The following is a 17,194-nucleotide window of genomic DNA, read 5'->3' on the forward strand; positions in this document are numbered from 1 at the left end:
GCCTTCGGGATCTGCCCTTTATTGCCAAGCGAGTTAAGAGGAACCTGAGAAGTGGAGATGAAAGGAGATAGTGAGGATTACAGGCGACCGATTCGTTTAAGAGAGTGCCGAGAGTGGTTTGACAGTAATGGAGCAGATTGATGAATCCATGAATCCATTGTGTATGTGGTGTGCAGTGGGTGGTGTGCAGTGGGTGGTGTGCAGTGGGTGGTGGGCGGGTCAACAGTTATTTGCCCTCAGTAGTTGATTGCCCCCACAGGGCATTGCCACAAGCTGGGAGATGTTTAGAAGTGACACCTCTAATTGCCCATGGGGGTTCTCTGCATTAGCAAGTGTATTTACCTATGTTGCTCACAATCCTCCACCCATCCCTCCACCTCTTTCACTGAATTTATTTTTCCAGTGCAAAGATTACATCCATGGCCATGAGCTAGACCTTCTAACCAAAGCCTGGTCTTCAGAGATGCATGTTTAGAAGATAAGGGGGCTTCAGCTCCGGGCCTTCCTGTCCATTCTTCCCCTTTGGGAATACTGCACCCAGATGAAAATATTCCTGTGGGACAAAGGAGACAACGTTCTAGGCAAAATCCCTCCACCAACTCCTCCTTACATTAACGTGTTGTGTTTTTTTTTTATTGTCTCCTTCCATGCTGCATCTGGGTCCCCGCCGACCTCCAGCCTCCTGCTGACCACTTCTTCTTACCCGTGGGGTGGACTGAGACTGAGGCATGGATGTGAAGAACATGCGAGAGTACATGGGCTGGCTCTACTACCAGTACCTCCTGATCACGGGCATCTACGTCCTGGAGCCCTGGGAGAAGTCCATCTTCAACACGGTCCTTTTCACCATGGTGGCCATGGTGGTCTACACCTCCTACGTCTTCGTGCCCATCCATGTCCGTCTGGCTTTGGAGTTCTTCTCCGGACTGTGCGGGGAGCAGCCTGAAAGCACGGTAGCGCTGATGAACTAAACGCAAAGGGGAACGTGGGTAGCGATGGTGGGGGTCTGGCTTTTTTACTGCCTTCGTTTGCGTTCAGAGTCATTGCAAAGGAGCAGAAATGAGCTCTCCACCCACACGTTGATCGTGAACAGCCCCTCAAGTCGTAATTGCAAGTTTTGATTGCCTAGTTTACCTATTCCCTTTCAGTACGGTGAAGGAAAGAATGGTTTCAGGGGTTGATGGATGGTAATTCTTTGTTATTTAGGTGTAATCATCTCAGATCAGGTCAGATCATCGGCATTTGCTTACGTCTGTAACGGTAGCTGCTTTAGGTACCTGTTTGCAATGGAAGGCAATGCTTGGGAGAAACCGAAAGATCGGGTAAACGACCCAGATGTTAGTGTTGATCTTTGCATTTAACTACTTACTTCGCGGGTAGGAAACAAGCCTCTTCTTACTCTTAAAAGGCCTCGATTAGGAGCTCTGAGTGGTTCAGAGCCATGCCGCTTTGCCATCAGCATTTAGAGTCAGAGGGAGCACAATTGGCAGTGTTCTCTCCAGGTGGGAGAGCGATGCTGGCCGGCACAGGTGTTGTTAGCTGTTAGCTGCTGTGGAGGAGCACATTGCCAGCACTTCGAAAAAAGAGGCGGTGGCTGGCTTTGCATGTATCACAGGAGTCCTTACTCTCCTAGTGTCGGGAGCATTGCCAGTTCTAGGGGGAGCTAAGAACGGGTGGGTTTATTGACAGTACCGAATTGAGGGTAAATTAAAAGACTATAGCTGATATGAGCGTTCCTTCTCAGGAGCGTTCTAGAGGAATGTTCCAATGATCCGAAGGTCAAAAAGCCATGCCCAACTTCTCCTCTCCTTGTCCCAGCTTCTGGCCTCTCTCAGGTCCCTTTCACAATTCCGTAGTTGTTTTCGTTTTTTGCATGATGGTGCAGGATGGGTTCCTGGGTGACTGCACATGGCTGATGTTTTGCATGACAGGACCAGTCCCGCACTTCGCATTTGCATGCGAGAGCTTCCCCAAAGGTTTTTCCCATCAGTCTCTTCCCCGTCATCACTGGTTGAGTTGGTAGAAAGTCCTGACGAGATCACTGCTGAATACTTGCTGCCGGTTGGCACGGCAAACAGGCCAGATCGTCTTAGGTCAGACTGGGTCAGTGTCAGGTGATTTGCAAAGTGGGGGAAGTCACGAAATTTCCTTATTCCCTCATTTCCGTTCTTCTTTATGATCACAATGTTGTTTAATGACTGAATTGCCATGTCCTATGCAACAAGGCTGCTCCCAGTAAGGGGAAATTGTGGCTGCTGAACGGTCAAAGTAAGCTCCATTGCATTTGTACAAATATTGATAGTCCTCGCTCTATCTCTCGCACCTGACACGAGTTCAAGCCTGACTTCTGGAAAGTAAACTGCTCTCAAAGAAAGCTGGAATGAAAAGAACTCTCTTGGATCAGCCAGTCAGTCTTCCTTCCTGCCAAACGTACTGAACAATGCATGCACTCCCATTTACACCGAGCGATAAATACCTTGTTCTTCCGATCGATACGCGTCGCCCTCGCCAAAACGCTGATCACTCTGTTTCAGGTTTATCATTTTGTCTGTATTTATCGAACATGTTTATATATATATTTATGTACTGGATACTGGAACTTTGGCTGGTTACAATGGTCAGTTACCAAACATGTTTTGCACTTATTTGTCTGTGTTTTGTTATTGCCATACATGTATTTCTGCAAAAAAAAATTCATTTGAAAATCACGTCATATTTTTGTTGAGACTGAATATGTACGAGATATGTTTATTCATTCAAAGTTGCTTTTTTATTGGTTGATTTTTCACTAAATAAAGTAATTTTACAAGGATATCCAGACTAACCATGCATGTTTTCAAAATGGTAACGTAAAAAAAAAACTACTTTACAGGAGAAGGAAAAAACCTTCTTCACTTTCAATGGAAGTCAATGTAAAAAGATTCTATTCCGGGTCATTCTGAAGCATTTCTATTGATCATCATGAAATTTGGGTACAAGGTAAAGGACAACTGCCAGACTCACATTATGTCAAAAAAACTATATACACTATATGGACAAAAGTATTGGGACACCTGCTAATCATTGCATTTCCTGCAAAATCAAGGCAATTAAAAAGAGTTGATCCTACTTTTGTTGAAGGAATTGTCTCCACTGTGCAGGGAAGACGGCTTTCTAGTAGATTTTGGAGGAGCATAGCTGTAAGGATTTGATTGCATTGAGCTAATGAGGTCAGGATGTTGAATTTTGCTGGATGGAGCACCATCCATCATTCCAGAGAACACAGTTCTTCCACTGCTCCACAGCTCAATGCTGGGGGGCTTTATACCCCTCTACTAGCCCACGCCTGGCATTAGGCAGCATGGAGCCAATAGGTTCATGATGTTTATTATTTGCTCCAGAGAGTCCTATTCTATTGGCAGTACTTCTCTACAAAGATAAGCCAAAACAAGTGTCAGCAATATGTGCAAATTCATACTAGAAACAGTTGCTGATGAAAGCGGCTACGTGGAAACCAGGATCTACCAGACTAGTGACCAGACCAGTTTCTCCAGCTCAGTGTTATAGGTGTCCTGAGGGCCTGCAAAAAAGGGCCCGTTAGTTCACTCCCCACCCCCCAACCTTTCTGAAGGCTCACAAACACCACTGTATTTGCTTAGTCTTGTTGCTGAGCCCTGCACCATTGAGCACCATCGGCGGTCTTGTGGAGTCCATGCCTAAATGGGTCAGAGCTGTTGTGGACGCACAAGGGGGACCTTCTCAACGTTCATTCACTCAACATGTTTTGCTAATACTTGCTAATGAACACTTTTTGCTTATTTGCAATGCACCTTGTAGTGAAACCATGCCCTCAGGACTGCGGCCCATCCCAGGTGTTACTTTCTAATGGTTTTTAATGGTAGCAGACTGCACTGGCAGCTGTGTTTATACCGCTGATGATGGAAAAATCACACTTCTGATGTAACACTAGGCCCCACTTTTACTTTTGGAGGGCTCCACCCATCTCTGGCAGCACGTATCTTTCTTAGCTGGCTTGTTCACCAGACCTTTCTCTGGGTATTGTCCTGAAATTGCATCAGTTGCATCTCCAAGACCCCACTAGTGCTTACAGCTTTTTATGTGTTTTTTATGTCCTTTTTTTATTGCGTGTAACTCAACACCTATCCCAGTCTTTCTCCAGGATGCGGCAACACAATACCTGCATTCTCAAACAGTTGTGGTGGAGATCAGATTTCGCCAACTAGGTAACAAATGGACTCTGGCTCGGGTCCACAACAAACACAAACACTACGGGCCTCCAAAACAAACCAAAAAAAAAAGCGAAGGTGACAGTGGGGACAGCGCCGCCTCGACAAACCCACCAATGCAAAGTTTGCCCAAGTGTTTAAAGGTCATTTAAATGCTCTTGCTTATGAACTATGATCCTTATCAGTCTTACAAATGACTGTAAACAAGCGGACAGCGCCACAAATGCTGACTGAACAGACTCTCTGAAAAAACAGGCATTGTCTGGCAACCTGTGGATCTTTTTAGGCCCTGACCCCCAACCCACCCCTTCCTATGATCACGGCATGCAGCAGAGGACCTTTTTTTTCATCATCAGCACCAGGCTACATTGATACAGTAGGTGTTTACCATGTCGTAGCAATACAATGTAACACTGACAGTTTATTAGGTACTGACAGTATTATATATGTATCTCATACCAAATGCAAATGCAGTGGGGGTCTATTTATCATCTATTTATCATCTATTTTCCATTGATTTCTACTCCGAAGTCTAACTGGAGTCCACCCTGTGTTCTCCTCCTTTCCTATTAATCAGGACATTTCCATTCGCTCTGACCTGTGGCCTGTGCTCCCTGCCATTGTTGTCTTGAGTTATCAGGTAAATAATGGTCTATTCTTTTGTCTATGGATAATATCTGCTCTGCATTGTGCAACGGCACTGAACACATTTAGATACGGCACATAATCCACACCGGCCATATCTACGCCCCATTCTGTGGTGTCAGTCTACTGGTGTATTTCCCATAGGCATCATAGGCACTGAAGTCAGAAGTCAGAAGTCCCAGAGCAGAAGTAATGTCTCCAGGTCTGAGCACTCTGCCACATCTATGTACTTTGAATTTGGAGCTCTGGTGGCACTCCTGAGTAATGAGCTGTATTTAAAATAATTAATATTGGCTAAATATTGGCTTGGTGACTCCCCTGGGTCTACCTAGACTTCTCACAGTGCTAGCTGTAGCTCCCTGTTTGCTGCAGGCATCAAGCTAGTGTACATATGCTATATGTCCAAATGTTCGTGGACACCCCTTGTGATGAATGCATTCAGCTACTTTTAAGCTGCACCCATTGCTGAGAGACACACACATACATTTAGCTTGACTAGTCCCTGTAAAGACGTACAGTCCATAGAATCTCTTAGGCCCCATGTCTAATGCCAGATGTGGGCTAGTAGAGGGGTATAAAGCCCCCCAGCATTGAGCTGTGGAGCAGTGTTTACTCCATCTAATACTTTTGGACCTCATTCACACTCTTGTTGCTGAATGCAATCAATTCCTCACAGCTAAACTTGCTCCAGAATCTAGTAGGATGCCTTTTTCCCTAGTAGAAACAGTTGCTCCCCAACAAAAGCAGGATCAGCTCTTTTTGATAGTCTTTAATGGCCCGGTAGTTTTGTCCATATAGTGTCAGGAAGAGTTTGTCGCCCAGTCTCAGAACAGCTTTACTTCCACCAGCTTATCAGACTGAGGGAGTGGAGGATATTCCGGTCCTCGCTGGTTTGCAGTCGTACAGTATGCGGCCATCTCAAATATCTTACTTCTCCCTCTTTCTCTCACTGTTGACAGAAGGTACACTGCTGAAGGAATGCGTTTAATATGTAAAATATTGGAGAGGGTGTGGGGTAGAACAAAGGGCTGAGGCACTTTGTGGTCAAGGGTTTATGCGCATAGATCAGACTGCCCGTCAAATTCATGTTGACAGCCCTGACAATGGGTTGGCGCTGTAGACCAGACTGTGTGACAGCTTAATGCGGCCTGACTTAAAACAAAGTCTAGTTTAAACAGCCTAAAGGAAGACGTGGGACAGAGAGAGACGGAGAGAGACTTGATTTGGACGTCAAAAAGTCCTTGATTTAACCACCGGTAAGTCATTTCTGAGAAGAAAAACATTTAGCAGATGTTCTTCTCCAGAGCGACTTACAAAAGTGCTTCATTGTTCACTCAGAAAATACCCTTAGCTAGTTTATATCCCTCTAAGCTTAGATACTAGTAAATACAGAAGTCAGTTTGGAGACCTAGATACATAATACTCTACTTATACTCTTGGCTTTGTAGACCAGAGTCAGAGTTCTGAATCTGATGACCTGGGCAGCAGCTATAGGAAGCTACAATGAAGAGAGAATGCAGCAGAGGAAGAGCTGAACATGGCTGAACTTAGAAATGTTGAAGACGACCCATCTTTTACAATTTCTTCTGAAACCAAGCCTTGGTGAACTTGGTGAGATATGCTCGGGATCATTGTCCTGTTAGATGGTCCAATTACGCTCAAGCTTTAGCTTCCTCACAGAAGGCATGATGGTTTTCTCTTTGGATTTCCTGAAACTTGATTGGATGTATCTTGCCGTCCCTCCACACGCTGCAGGTTTCCAGTGCCAGAGGAAGCAAAGCAGCCCCAGAACATCACAGAGTCACCACCATGCTTCACTGCAGGAAGGGTGATCTTTTTAGGGATTATTATTAAATGTATACAAATAAAACACAGGGAATGTCTTTTACAAGTTTAAAATGGACAGAAAATGCACATATTGCAGTAGTATTAGCATTAACATACTTTTAGAATTCCTATTAGGGAAATAACAGTTTTTCATGATTATAAAATATTAGAGTCAACATATATGGTTTGAACTGAAGGCCCAGCTCTGTCTAATAGCTGTGGTCCTCAATTGGCAGTAATTTCATAATTAATTACATTTACATTCCAAGGCAACAGGACATCTCTTATGTTCTTATAGGGGTTAAACAAGTTCAAACCATTTGTGTCCAGTCCTTCAGCCTCTAGCCCACAGGGACTGTGAGTGCCTGCAGCAGAAAGGGGCCAAAATAGTGGAAATCAGAGAGAGAGAGAGAGAGAGAGAGAGAGAGAGAGAGACAAATCAAGCATAAATCAAACAGAATATGCCCCTAGACTGTCGTCTAGTAAGTGCGGCTGCTGACAGGCTGATTTTACTGGCGCTCATCACACCCTGGGTAAACTCCAGCACATTACAATAACAGCCCTAAGTGCAGGAATCAAAGACAGGCACAGTGCTGTAAACAGAGAACTGCCCAGATACAGCCCTGAATGTGTGTGTGTGTGTGTGTGTGTTTCTACCGTACAGAAACAGATATAAAAGTGACTCAGAATAGTTGAAAAAGTCAAATAATAAATAAAATTATAGTGCACCTAAAAACCTAAAAAGAAGAAACCAAAAAGCAGAGATGTCATGATATTGGTGGGTACCTGCCCAAAATATCAGCAAGTTTAACTAGTTAACTAGTTGAGTTTACATAACCAAGCTAATTGACCAGTATGATTAATCTGAATGGGCTAATCAATTAGCAAAATCAAGCTGGTCAACCAGCGTAACCAAGCTGGTCAATAACCATAATCAGCATGATTAATTTGACCAAGCTAGTCAACCAGTATGACCAAGTTAGTTGACCAGCATAACTAAGCTGGTCAACCAGCATAACCAGCATGACCAAGCTGGTCAGCCAGAATAAGCAGCATGATCAACCTAAACGAATTTGATCACGAATTTGGTCCCACAGGGCTCGGTTTTAGGGTTTCTGAAACTGATGCTAATGCAGTGAGGGCCTACTCTCAGGGCTGAAGGAGTTTAACCTCTTGACTTCAAGCTGAAAGTCAATCACACCTTGATTGCTCCTCCTGGCACTGTCCGAATACTTATGGACCTAACTGCAAAAGTAAGACAGTGGCATTGAAACAGAAATGGAATTTCCTTCACTGCAGCTGGGGTAAAATGATAGGCTACTTGAGGGGCAAGGCAAAGGTCAGCGCTGTGGCCCGCTGTGGGTACGCGAGACGGGACACAGCAGCGCTTTTGAGCTGAGCTTATCTGCCGTCGCCCAAGAGCAAGTCAGAGGGTTCATAGACCAAAAAGTCCTTTACCTTCCTCTGCTTTTAAAAGAAAAACAAGAGACAGAATAGGGAGGACAAAAAAGAGAGGGTAAAGCAGGGACGGTGCGCCGAGGGGGGGAAAGAGGCAGGGACACATCCCCCCCCCAGTCATTGTTTCTTCGTGTTTCAAAAGGGACCCCTTGGTCACTTTCCCAAGTGGCTCTGGTTTCTCCCGTATAGGGACAGATCGAATTCCCAAAAACACGATCCAGCGCCGCCTTCTCCTTTACGAAGGTACGAGAAAGTGTCACAATAACACTCCACACCTCCCCATCGGCCCCCTTTCACCCCCTAACAACGAAATACTTGGCAACACCCATATCCACCTCACCCTAACTGCACTGAAGGTGCCAAACAATCGCCCTTGCCCCACTCGCTTCTGTTACCAGGGGTTCTTTCATATTCTACATTATTTTGGTCATCCCCCCCACTAGTAATGTTAGGGGCCCTAAAATGGAAACGCTACTTAGCTTAGCATAGTTAAGTGTACGGAAGCGACAAACTGTGAACCTCACTGCTGGTCCAACCAAAAAAAACTGTTACTGGACACTCTTGACCCGCTAATTACACCCCCTAAATGTACATACACCCGCCCACAAGAGAGAGCCTTACGAGAATTTGGAAGCTAGGCTGAAAAGCTAAAAGCTAATGCTAAACAGACCAGAGCAAGCACCGCTGTGTTGTCATCCGGTGCGCTAAACCCTCTGGAGCTGAAGGCTAATCCAATCTCATCTAGCTATGCTATATGGACAAAAGTATTGGGACACCTCCTCTTTCACTGTCTCTTCTGATGTGGGGAGGACATGCCATCAAGCCACCCCTGAGAGAGCAAGGCCGACTATGAACCCGTCAAGCCATTAGCCCACAGCTAAGCGTATTAAACCCCCAAGTTCCAGTGCGGCTTTGGATTTTAGACGGGATTACGCCTCCTAAACAGGCAATCAAATAGCCCGATATCAGAGTTTAATCCAATCCAGAAATCAGAACCTGATCAGATGACATTTAGTGACCCCAGAAGATTAGCTGATTAGCATCAGCCTTTTTAGGACTGATGTACCACACTGGACCCAGTTTGCTTTGCACTTATGCACCTTCTTAGTCTAAACCTACATTCAGATCTTTATGATTAATAATTCTCCATATTCCTAGCATACGTTTCAGCAAGTCCTAAGAACCCAGTCGCTGGTTTACGTGCAGTCAGGTGTACAGAATGAGCTAATCTCACGTGAGGCCTGTACATGTAAACGAATAATAACCGCTCTGGTGGAAACATGAGCGGACGTCATTTATCATGTTCAGCTGTCGGACGCAAAGTATATATCTGTCAGTCAGGCTGAGGGCTGAAGGTAAAGCACAGCAGTCAGGTTTGATGCATAGCTGAAGGTTCTAGAAGCTCCATGCTGAAGCAGGACAGCTCACTGCTGCCTCCTGCTGGGCATAGTGTTACTGTCCACTAGTAAAGGCCAAACCTGTCATCTTGGGGCCAAAGTGCAATGTTTAGTGGGCCAAAAAAACAAAGTGCAAAAGTAATAGATAGGATAGATATTAGAAATACTTACAAATACAAAAATTTACATAATTGGGGAAGTTATATTAGTTATATATATAGGGCACAAGTTCTTAAAATGCTGAGAAAGAGGGCTCAGGCTCTTTTCCTTATTAATAAGGATTTGACACCCAATTTTAAATTGAAATATTGTAATAAATATAACAATTGCAATGTTTGATTTAATAACCATATATTTATTACAGTGTTTATTTTGATCTGGTGTCTTGCAGCCCACTAATGGATATGCTCTCCTCCATCCTTACATCATCTGAAAAATTCAACACCATTATAAAACCACTCTATTTTATCAGCAGGGAAAACATGAGCATCTCACAGGAAAAACAACAACAAATCTTTACAGTTAAATGAGGAAATGAAAGATCCTTAAAATCCTAAAGTTTAACAGTGGACTGAACGGTGAGGTGGAACTAATATGTGCAGCGTTTCCTTCGTTCTGCTGGACATGCTGCTCTTTTTCCTGAACAGGTCCTTGGTGGTCCTACAGCCCACCACTACTCTGGGGTAGCCGGCAGTAGGGCGAGTGCTCCACGTGAACGCGCATGAACGCGCAGACGGGGGCGGAGTAGTGGAGAGCGAGCAGGCCGAGGGAGGGGGCGGAATGAGACTGGGGGGGATCGTGTTGCTGGTGGGAGAGAAATAGAAGCTGCACGACTGAAGGTATGGTGTTTACATGTTTGTCCAGTGAGAGTTTATTGCTCATTTTGTAGCTTTTTAAAAACTTTCACTGTTTTTACAAGTAAAGAGAAAAATATATGAGATATATCAGAGCTGTCCTGAGTGAAGTTAGCTGTAGGTCGATGGGTTTTGTTCGTAAATGATGGAATCTGAGAGGGGTGGGCAAATGTAGAGCGGTGTTTGGGATTTATACGATATATCTGTCTGTCTGTCTGTCTGTCTGTCTGTCTATCTGTCTGTCTATCTGTCTATCTGCCTATCAGCATACCTATCTGTGTATTTATCTGTCGACATGCCTCTATACAGACATCTATATAGCGCTACCTGTCTATCTCTATTATATGGACAAAAGTATCGGGACACCTGCTCATTCATTGGTTCTTTCAAAATCAGAAGTATTAAAAGAGCTAAGAGTAACTGTCTCTACTGATGGCTTTCCACTAGATTTTGGAGGAGCATTGCTGTGAGAATTTGATTGCATTTGTTAGCTAGGTCAGGGTGTTGGATGATCATCACCCCACCTCATTAGTACTGGATGGAGCTCCACCATCCATCCATCATTCCAGAGAACCCAGTTCTCCCACTGCTCCACAGCTCCTCAATGCTGGGGGGCTTTATATATACCCCTCTACTAGCCCACACCTGGTATGTTTATCTTCTCCAGAAAGTCCTATCCTATTGCCAGTGCTTTCCTACAGGGACTAGACAAGCTGTGTGTGTGTGTGTGTGTGTGTGTGTGTGTGTGTGTGTCAAATCAAATCAAATCAAATCAAATTTTATTTGTCATACACAGTATAACTTGCAGTGAAATGCTTTTATGACAGTCTGCCCACATCAAGCTATACAATAAAAATCTACATTTAAACTTAACTAAACCTTAACTTAATGAAGTAAAGTGCAAAAGTGCAAAATAAAAATAGAATGTTACATTTAAGTTAAAGAATAAAATATAAAAATATGAAAATATAGAAATATAAGCAAAAAAAAATACAAAATATAAATATACAAATATATATACACAGATGAAATAGTGCGTGTCTGTGTGTGTGTGTATATATATATATATATATACACATATGTACATATTTATCTGTATGTGTGAGTTAAAAAGAAATGTGTGTGTGTGCGTGTGCGTGTGTGTGCATTTGCACAACTGTGTCAGCAAGTGGTGCAATTTAAAGTAAATCAGTGCCTTCATTAGATAGAGTGTCCACAAACATTTTGACATTTCCATAATATATAATTTATACTACATATAAAATACCCAATATACAGAGAACAATAGTAAACACTGTACATTTACGGCATTTAGCAGACGCTCTTCTCCAGAGCGACTTACAAAAGTGCTTTGCTATTTACTCAAGAAAAACCTCAGCTAGTTAGAATAGACTAACAGTTCAAAGATACCTCTAAGCTTTAGACATTACTAAACACAAGACAATAAGGTGACCATAGTACTCTGCTATTCGCCCAAGTACTCTCAGAAGAGGTGGGTCTTCAGCCTGCATTTGAAGACAGCGAGCGAGCGACCCAGTATACATAGACCATACCAGGACATTTCTATACAGTATGCTTTACAGTGTTATTCACAGAACAGCAGCTGTATGCAGCTCTATACAGATTAAATATTGTATAAACACAGCAGTGAACATGTGTGTGAGGTGAGTAATGGTGCAGGGATGCAGTAACTGTAGAATAAGAGTGATAATAAGAGTCTATCAGTAATATCTATGGCCTGTGGCTGATGATGGTGATCAGCTGTTGAGGATGGTGATGGCGTGAGGGTGAAAACTGTTCCTGTGTTTGACAATCTTAGTGAACGTAGTTCTGTAGCGTCCGCCAGACGGGAGCAGCTGGAAGAGGTCGTGACCAGCTTGCGAGGAGTCCGTAATGATTTTCTCTGCCTGTTTTCTGCTTCTTGATTCTCTCAGCTGTCCTCACTGTTCACCTCAGTCTGTTCCTGTCCTGCTTTGTGGCTGCTCCAAACCGGCCTGTGATGGATGTACACAGGATGGATTCAGTGACTGCAGTGTAGAACTGGCTCAACAGCTCAGCTGACAGAAAGTGCATCCTCTGCTTGTGCTTGGTGAGGATGTTGTGGCCTGAGGGCTTCATTGTATGGTATCGCCATAAGTACTGAAAGCCTGTGCAGTACTGTTGTATGATCTCATACTTCTGTTGTTCTTCACATTTGAGATTTCAACACTTATTTTTCTCTTGTTTTGGTTTCCTCCAGAAAAAGACGTCCTGCTGCAGTTGAAATCGATTCCTTCAGGAGTGATCACCAAGAGGAGGAATACGTCAAAATGCTGAAATCAGGAGAGGTTAAATGTGAGGACATGGAATCCATAATCTTCAGTGCTCCAGAAACTCCACATTGTACTCTCTACGCCGACACATCTCGCAGGAAAATGCAGAAAAGCCGTAAGAAGAGAATCCCCCTGTGCTTGGAGTGCGGAAAGAGTTTCTCCAGGTCGGACAGTCTCAAACAGCACCAGCGCATTCACACAGGGGAGAAACCGTATCACTGCTCAGACTGTGGGAAGAGTTTTACTAGGCTGAGTCACCTCCAGGGACACCAGCGCATTCACACGGGAGAGAGGCCGTATCAGTGCACGGAGTGTGGGAAGTGTTTCACCAGACTGAGTCACCTCCAAGAGCACCAGCGCATTCACACGGGAGTGAAACCGTATTACTGCTCAGAGTGTGGGAAGAGTTTCTCTGTACAGAGCAAACTCCAGGCACATCAGCGCATTCACACGGGAGAGAAGCCCTACGACTGCTCGGAGTGTGGCAAGAGTTTTAATGACCGCGATACCCTAAAAATCCACCAGCGCATTCACACGGGGGAGAAGCCCTACACCTGTCCGTACTGTGGAACGGATTTCAGTGACAAGCGCAACCTGAAAACGCACCAGCGAGTTCACACTGGAGAGAAACCCTATTACTGTTCACACTGCGAACTGTCTTTCAGTGACCGAGGTAATCTCAAAAGACACCAGCGCATTCACACAGGAGAGAAGCCGTATTTCTGCTCCGAGTGTGGACGGAGCTTCAGGCATTCAGATACCGCAAAGAAGCATAAATGTGCGAAGCGGGACGCAGAACCTCATGACACGTGAGTTTGTCAAATCAGAAAGTACACATGGGTTTTATTTGGGTCGTTGGCCACTTCTTAGCTTTTAATGCAAGTCCAAGTTACATGTAGAAACTTAGTATAGGTTCACTAGTTGTTTTGTATAGTATTTTACATATATTTACATACATATATTTATATTTAAGATATAAATCACCACCAATCTGAATCAGTATGTTTTCCCCTATTTTTACCCCCAAAATGTAGCCCAGCTCGGGATTCGAACTCATGATCCCCGGGCCTTAGTGGTAGCGCCTTAGACCACTGAGCCACTTGGAGTCTCTTGCTACAAGTGCTTTTTTCCCTCCCTTTGAGGATTGCCATGGTACAATGCATCCTTAAATACTTACTTACTTACCCCCCATTTTTGACACTTTTTCCAAAATGCTTCATTTAACGCAAACGCTAGCTATGAAATATGATTGAAAATCTGAGAATTTCTGTTTTCAGGTTACCTCAAGAAGCTAACATGGAACAACCTCCAACTTATAAAGATGAAGGCAAAGACTCACAATCGCCATCTACTACCGCACCGGTTAGCTGTAGTGTTAGATACTGTTGTAAGGAACTCATCTGAAGGGGCAGCCTCCATTACTTAGCCATTCTCCTCATATAACATGTAACCTTACTTAAACTAAAATGTTTAACCTGTAACATGAATGAAAACAAACTTTGTTAAATTGTCTTTCTTCCAATCATGCACCTGTTCATAACTTCCTCTAGCACAACCAATCCTCCTGACACTACAAGGGTAAGGACTTTCCCCAAAGTGCCAGCAGGAGGGGTAGCCCCACCCCCCCAGCTATCAGCATCTGCTGTGCCAATCAACATCATTTAAGAGATGAATGGGGAAAGAATGCCATCTACACACCCGGAGAGAGCACCTTCAACGGTGCTCTCTCTGACTCCAGCTGCCGATGGCGAAGCAGCTTGCCTCGGGATTCGAACTCATGATCCCCGGGCCTTAGTGGTAGCGCCTTAGACCGCTGAGCCACTCGGAGTCTCTTGCAACAAGTGCTTTTTTCCCCTTTGAGGATTCCCATAGTGTAATGCATCCTTAAATATTTTATTTGCCCCTATTTTTTACCCCCAAAATGCAGCCCAGCTCGGGATTCGAACTCATGATCCCCGAGCCTTAGTGGCAGCGCCTTAGACCGCTGAGCCACTCGGAGTCTCTTGCAACAAGTGCTTTTTTCCCCTTTGAGGATTCCCATAGTGTAATGCATCCTTAAATGTTTTATTTGCCCCTATTTTTTACCCCCAAAATGCAGCCCAGCTCGGGATTCGAACTCATGATCCCCGAGCCTTAGTGGCAGCGCCTTAGACCGCTGAGCCACTGGGAGTCTCTTGCAACAAGTGCTTTTTTCCCCTTTGAGGATTCCCATAGTGTAATGCATCCTTAAATATTTTATTTGCCCCTATTTTTTACCCCCAAAATGCAGCCCAGCTCGGGATTCGAACTCATGATCCCCGAGCCTTAGTGGCAGCGCCTTAGACCGCTGAGCCACTGGGAGTCTCTTACAACAAGTGCTTTTTTCCCCTTTGAGGATTCCCATAGTGTAATGCATCCTTAAATATTTTATTTGCCCCTATTTTTTTACCCCCAAAATGCAGCCCAGCTCGGGATTTGAGCTCATGATCCCCGGGCCTTAGTGGTAGCGCCTTAGACCGCTGAGCCACTGGGAGTCTCTTGCAACTAGTGCTTTTTTCCCCTTTGAGGATTCCCATAGTGTAATGGGTTCTTAAATACATTGTCAGATTTTATTTTCCCCTATTTTTTACCCCCAAAATGCAGCCAAGCTCGGGATTCGAACTCATGATCTTGCAACGTGCTTTTTTTCTCCTTTGAGGATTCCCATAGAATAATGCATCCTTAAATACATCTGATTTTAAAATCACTGTATTTGACTCTGTAGGGATTCGAACCAGCAACCCTCCAGTCATAATGACAGCACTTTATACCACGGAACCACTCAGTAGCCCATAAATGTGTTATTTAATGAGCAGTGCTAATAAACTCTTAAACACTACTGCTTTTATCATTGTTGATATACAGATGTTGGATCTGTTGAACTTGGATTTCAGAACTCCATTCTGATTGTGTACCCTGTAGTGTGCCTTATTCAATAAGCAGTCCAGGCAAATGTTTGTGGACACCCCTTCTAATGAATGCATTGGTGCAAACACACAAACATGAACCTATTGCCAGGTGTGGGCCAGTATTGAGCTGTGGAGCAGTGGAACTGCTCCATCCAATACTTTTGGGATGAGGTGGGGTGGTAATCATCTAACATCCTGACCTCACTACCTCACTCCTGTTGCCGAATGCATTCAAATCTTCAAAGCAAAACTTTTCAACATCCCCTCTGAGGATATCCATATAGTGCATCCTTAAACATGACATCTGTTTTGTTTGTTAGGTTTTTTTTTTTTTTACTGATTTTAAAATCAGTGTTTGACTGGGGTGTTCCAGCTGACATTTCCTACTTGAAAAATCTGACATCCCAGTTCAAATGGAAAACAGCATTAGTCATCATTGTACTAATTTACATATTTAAATGCTCTTTAAAAAGATTAATGATTTCCTTTAACACTACAGAGCTGGGGAATCTGGGCAAGCTTATTCTTTACACTGCATTAACACACTACCACACAAACACACTCTCAATCTGCAAGATGATGACTTGCATCTTGTGTTTTTTTTAATGTGTTTCCAAAGATAAAACAGTTAAATCATGTAATATCTTGGTAACATGAATTTATTTTCCCCTCTTATATAAAAACAAAACACACACATATATATATATATGTTGTTTATATTGTACATATACAGAATTTCCTAATTTTTCCCTCCACTACTCCAGTTGTAATTGTTTTTTTTTTGGCTGTTATGTTGCCATTCTGCCATCTTTGTGATTCTATTTATACTGGTGCTTTATTTTCTTTTCGATGTTGAAAACCTCTGTAATAAATGTTGTCTATTTGAAAATGAACTAATAGTTCTGTATCTATTTAAGGGTTAACAGTGTTGTAGGAACATCACCTTCCATAATCGATATCAAGTAATAAATGATGGCATAAGCAGGTCATCAATTCTGTCTGGGCTCCAAAAGCCTCCCTGTTTATGTTATGTAGGCTTATTACATGACCACTCTTACCACCCCTTACAATTCAACAGGTTATCTTGTCACTGTGCCTTTAAGAGTTATGTAAATGATCTCCATTCTGATTGGGTCCCTGTAGCACGCCTTATTCAACAAGCAGTCCAGGCTGGAACACTGCTTATAACTTCCGCACAAACGGGGCTGTGTTAAGTCGATTTATGTCCAAATGTTTGTGGACACCCCTTCTAATGAATGTATTTAGGTGCAAATGCACAAACAGCTTGTCTAGTCCCTGTAGAGAAGTACTGCTAATAAAATAGGACTGTCTGGAGCAGATGAACATAAAGCTATTGGCACCATGCTGCCTAATGCCAGGGGTGGGCTTGAGTCCCCCAGCATTGAGCTGTGGAAGAACTGTGTTCTCTGGAATGATGATGGTGCTCCCTCCAATAATTTTTGGATGCAGTGTGGTGGTGATCACCTAACATCTTGAATTCACTACCTCACTCCTGTCGCTGAATGCAATCAAATCTTCACAGCAATG

General features: G+C 43.7%; 2 protein-coding genes across 4 annotated transcripts in view; both read left to right on the forward strand.

Moving 5' to 3' along the window:
• The window catches only part of sptssb (serine palmitoyltransferase, small subunit B), a 5,478-nt gene extending 2,745 nt beyond the window's left edge, over positions 1-2,733 (forward strand). For both annotated transcript variants that reach the window (XM_072668898.1, XM_072668897.1), the window contains one exon: positions 679-2,733. In XM_072668898.1, coding sequence (XP_072524999.1) covers positions 729-971 — 243 coding nt within the window. In that variant the 5' untranslated portion in view covers positions 679-728 and the 3' untranslated portion in view covers positions 972-2,733. The remainder of the gene's footprint in view (positions 1-678) is intronic.
• A 7,615-nt stretch (positions 2,734-10,348) lies between these two features.
• On the forward strand, positions 10,349-16,636 carry LOC140546142 (uncharacterized). Of its 2 annotated transcripts, XM_072669312.1 has the most exons (4): positions 10,349-10,392; positions 12,342-12,496; positions 12,647-13,528; positions 13,997-16,636. In XM_072669312.1, the coding sequence occupies exons 3-4, from the start codon at positions 12,717-12,719 to the stop codon at positions 14,121-14,123; spliced, it is 939 nt and encodes a 312-aa protein (XP_072525413.1). In that variant the 5' UTR covers positions 10,349-10,392; positions 12,342-12,496; positions 12,647-12,716; the 3' UTR covers positions 14,124-16,636. The 2 variants fall into 2 exon arrangements, with proteins under 2 accessions (XP_072525413.1, XP_072525415.1); XM_072669314.1 differs by lacking the exon at positions 12,342-12,496 and having other exon boundaries at positions 10,366-10,392.
• The last annotated feature ends 558 nt before the right edge of the window (positions 16,637-17,194 follow it).

The sequence above is a fragment of the Salminus brasiliensis genome, chromosome 23, assembly GCF_030463535.1.
Source record: "Salminus brasiliensis chromosome 23, fSalBra1.hap2, whole genome shotgun sequence".
NCBI lineage: Eukaryota > Metazoa > Chordata > Actinopteri > Characiformes > Bryconidae > Salminus > Salminus brasiliensis.

Coding starts and splice junctions, on each gene's coding strand:
- LOC140546142 (XM_072669312.1), top strand. CDS start 12,717: ATGCTGAAATCAGGAGAGGTTAAATGTGAGGACATGGAATCCATAATC. Junction 13,529..13,996: donor GACGCAGAACCTCATGACAC/GTGAGTTTGTCA, acceptor TTCTGTTTTCAG/GTTACCTCAAGAAGCTAACA.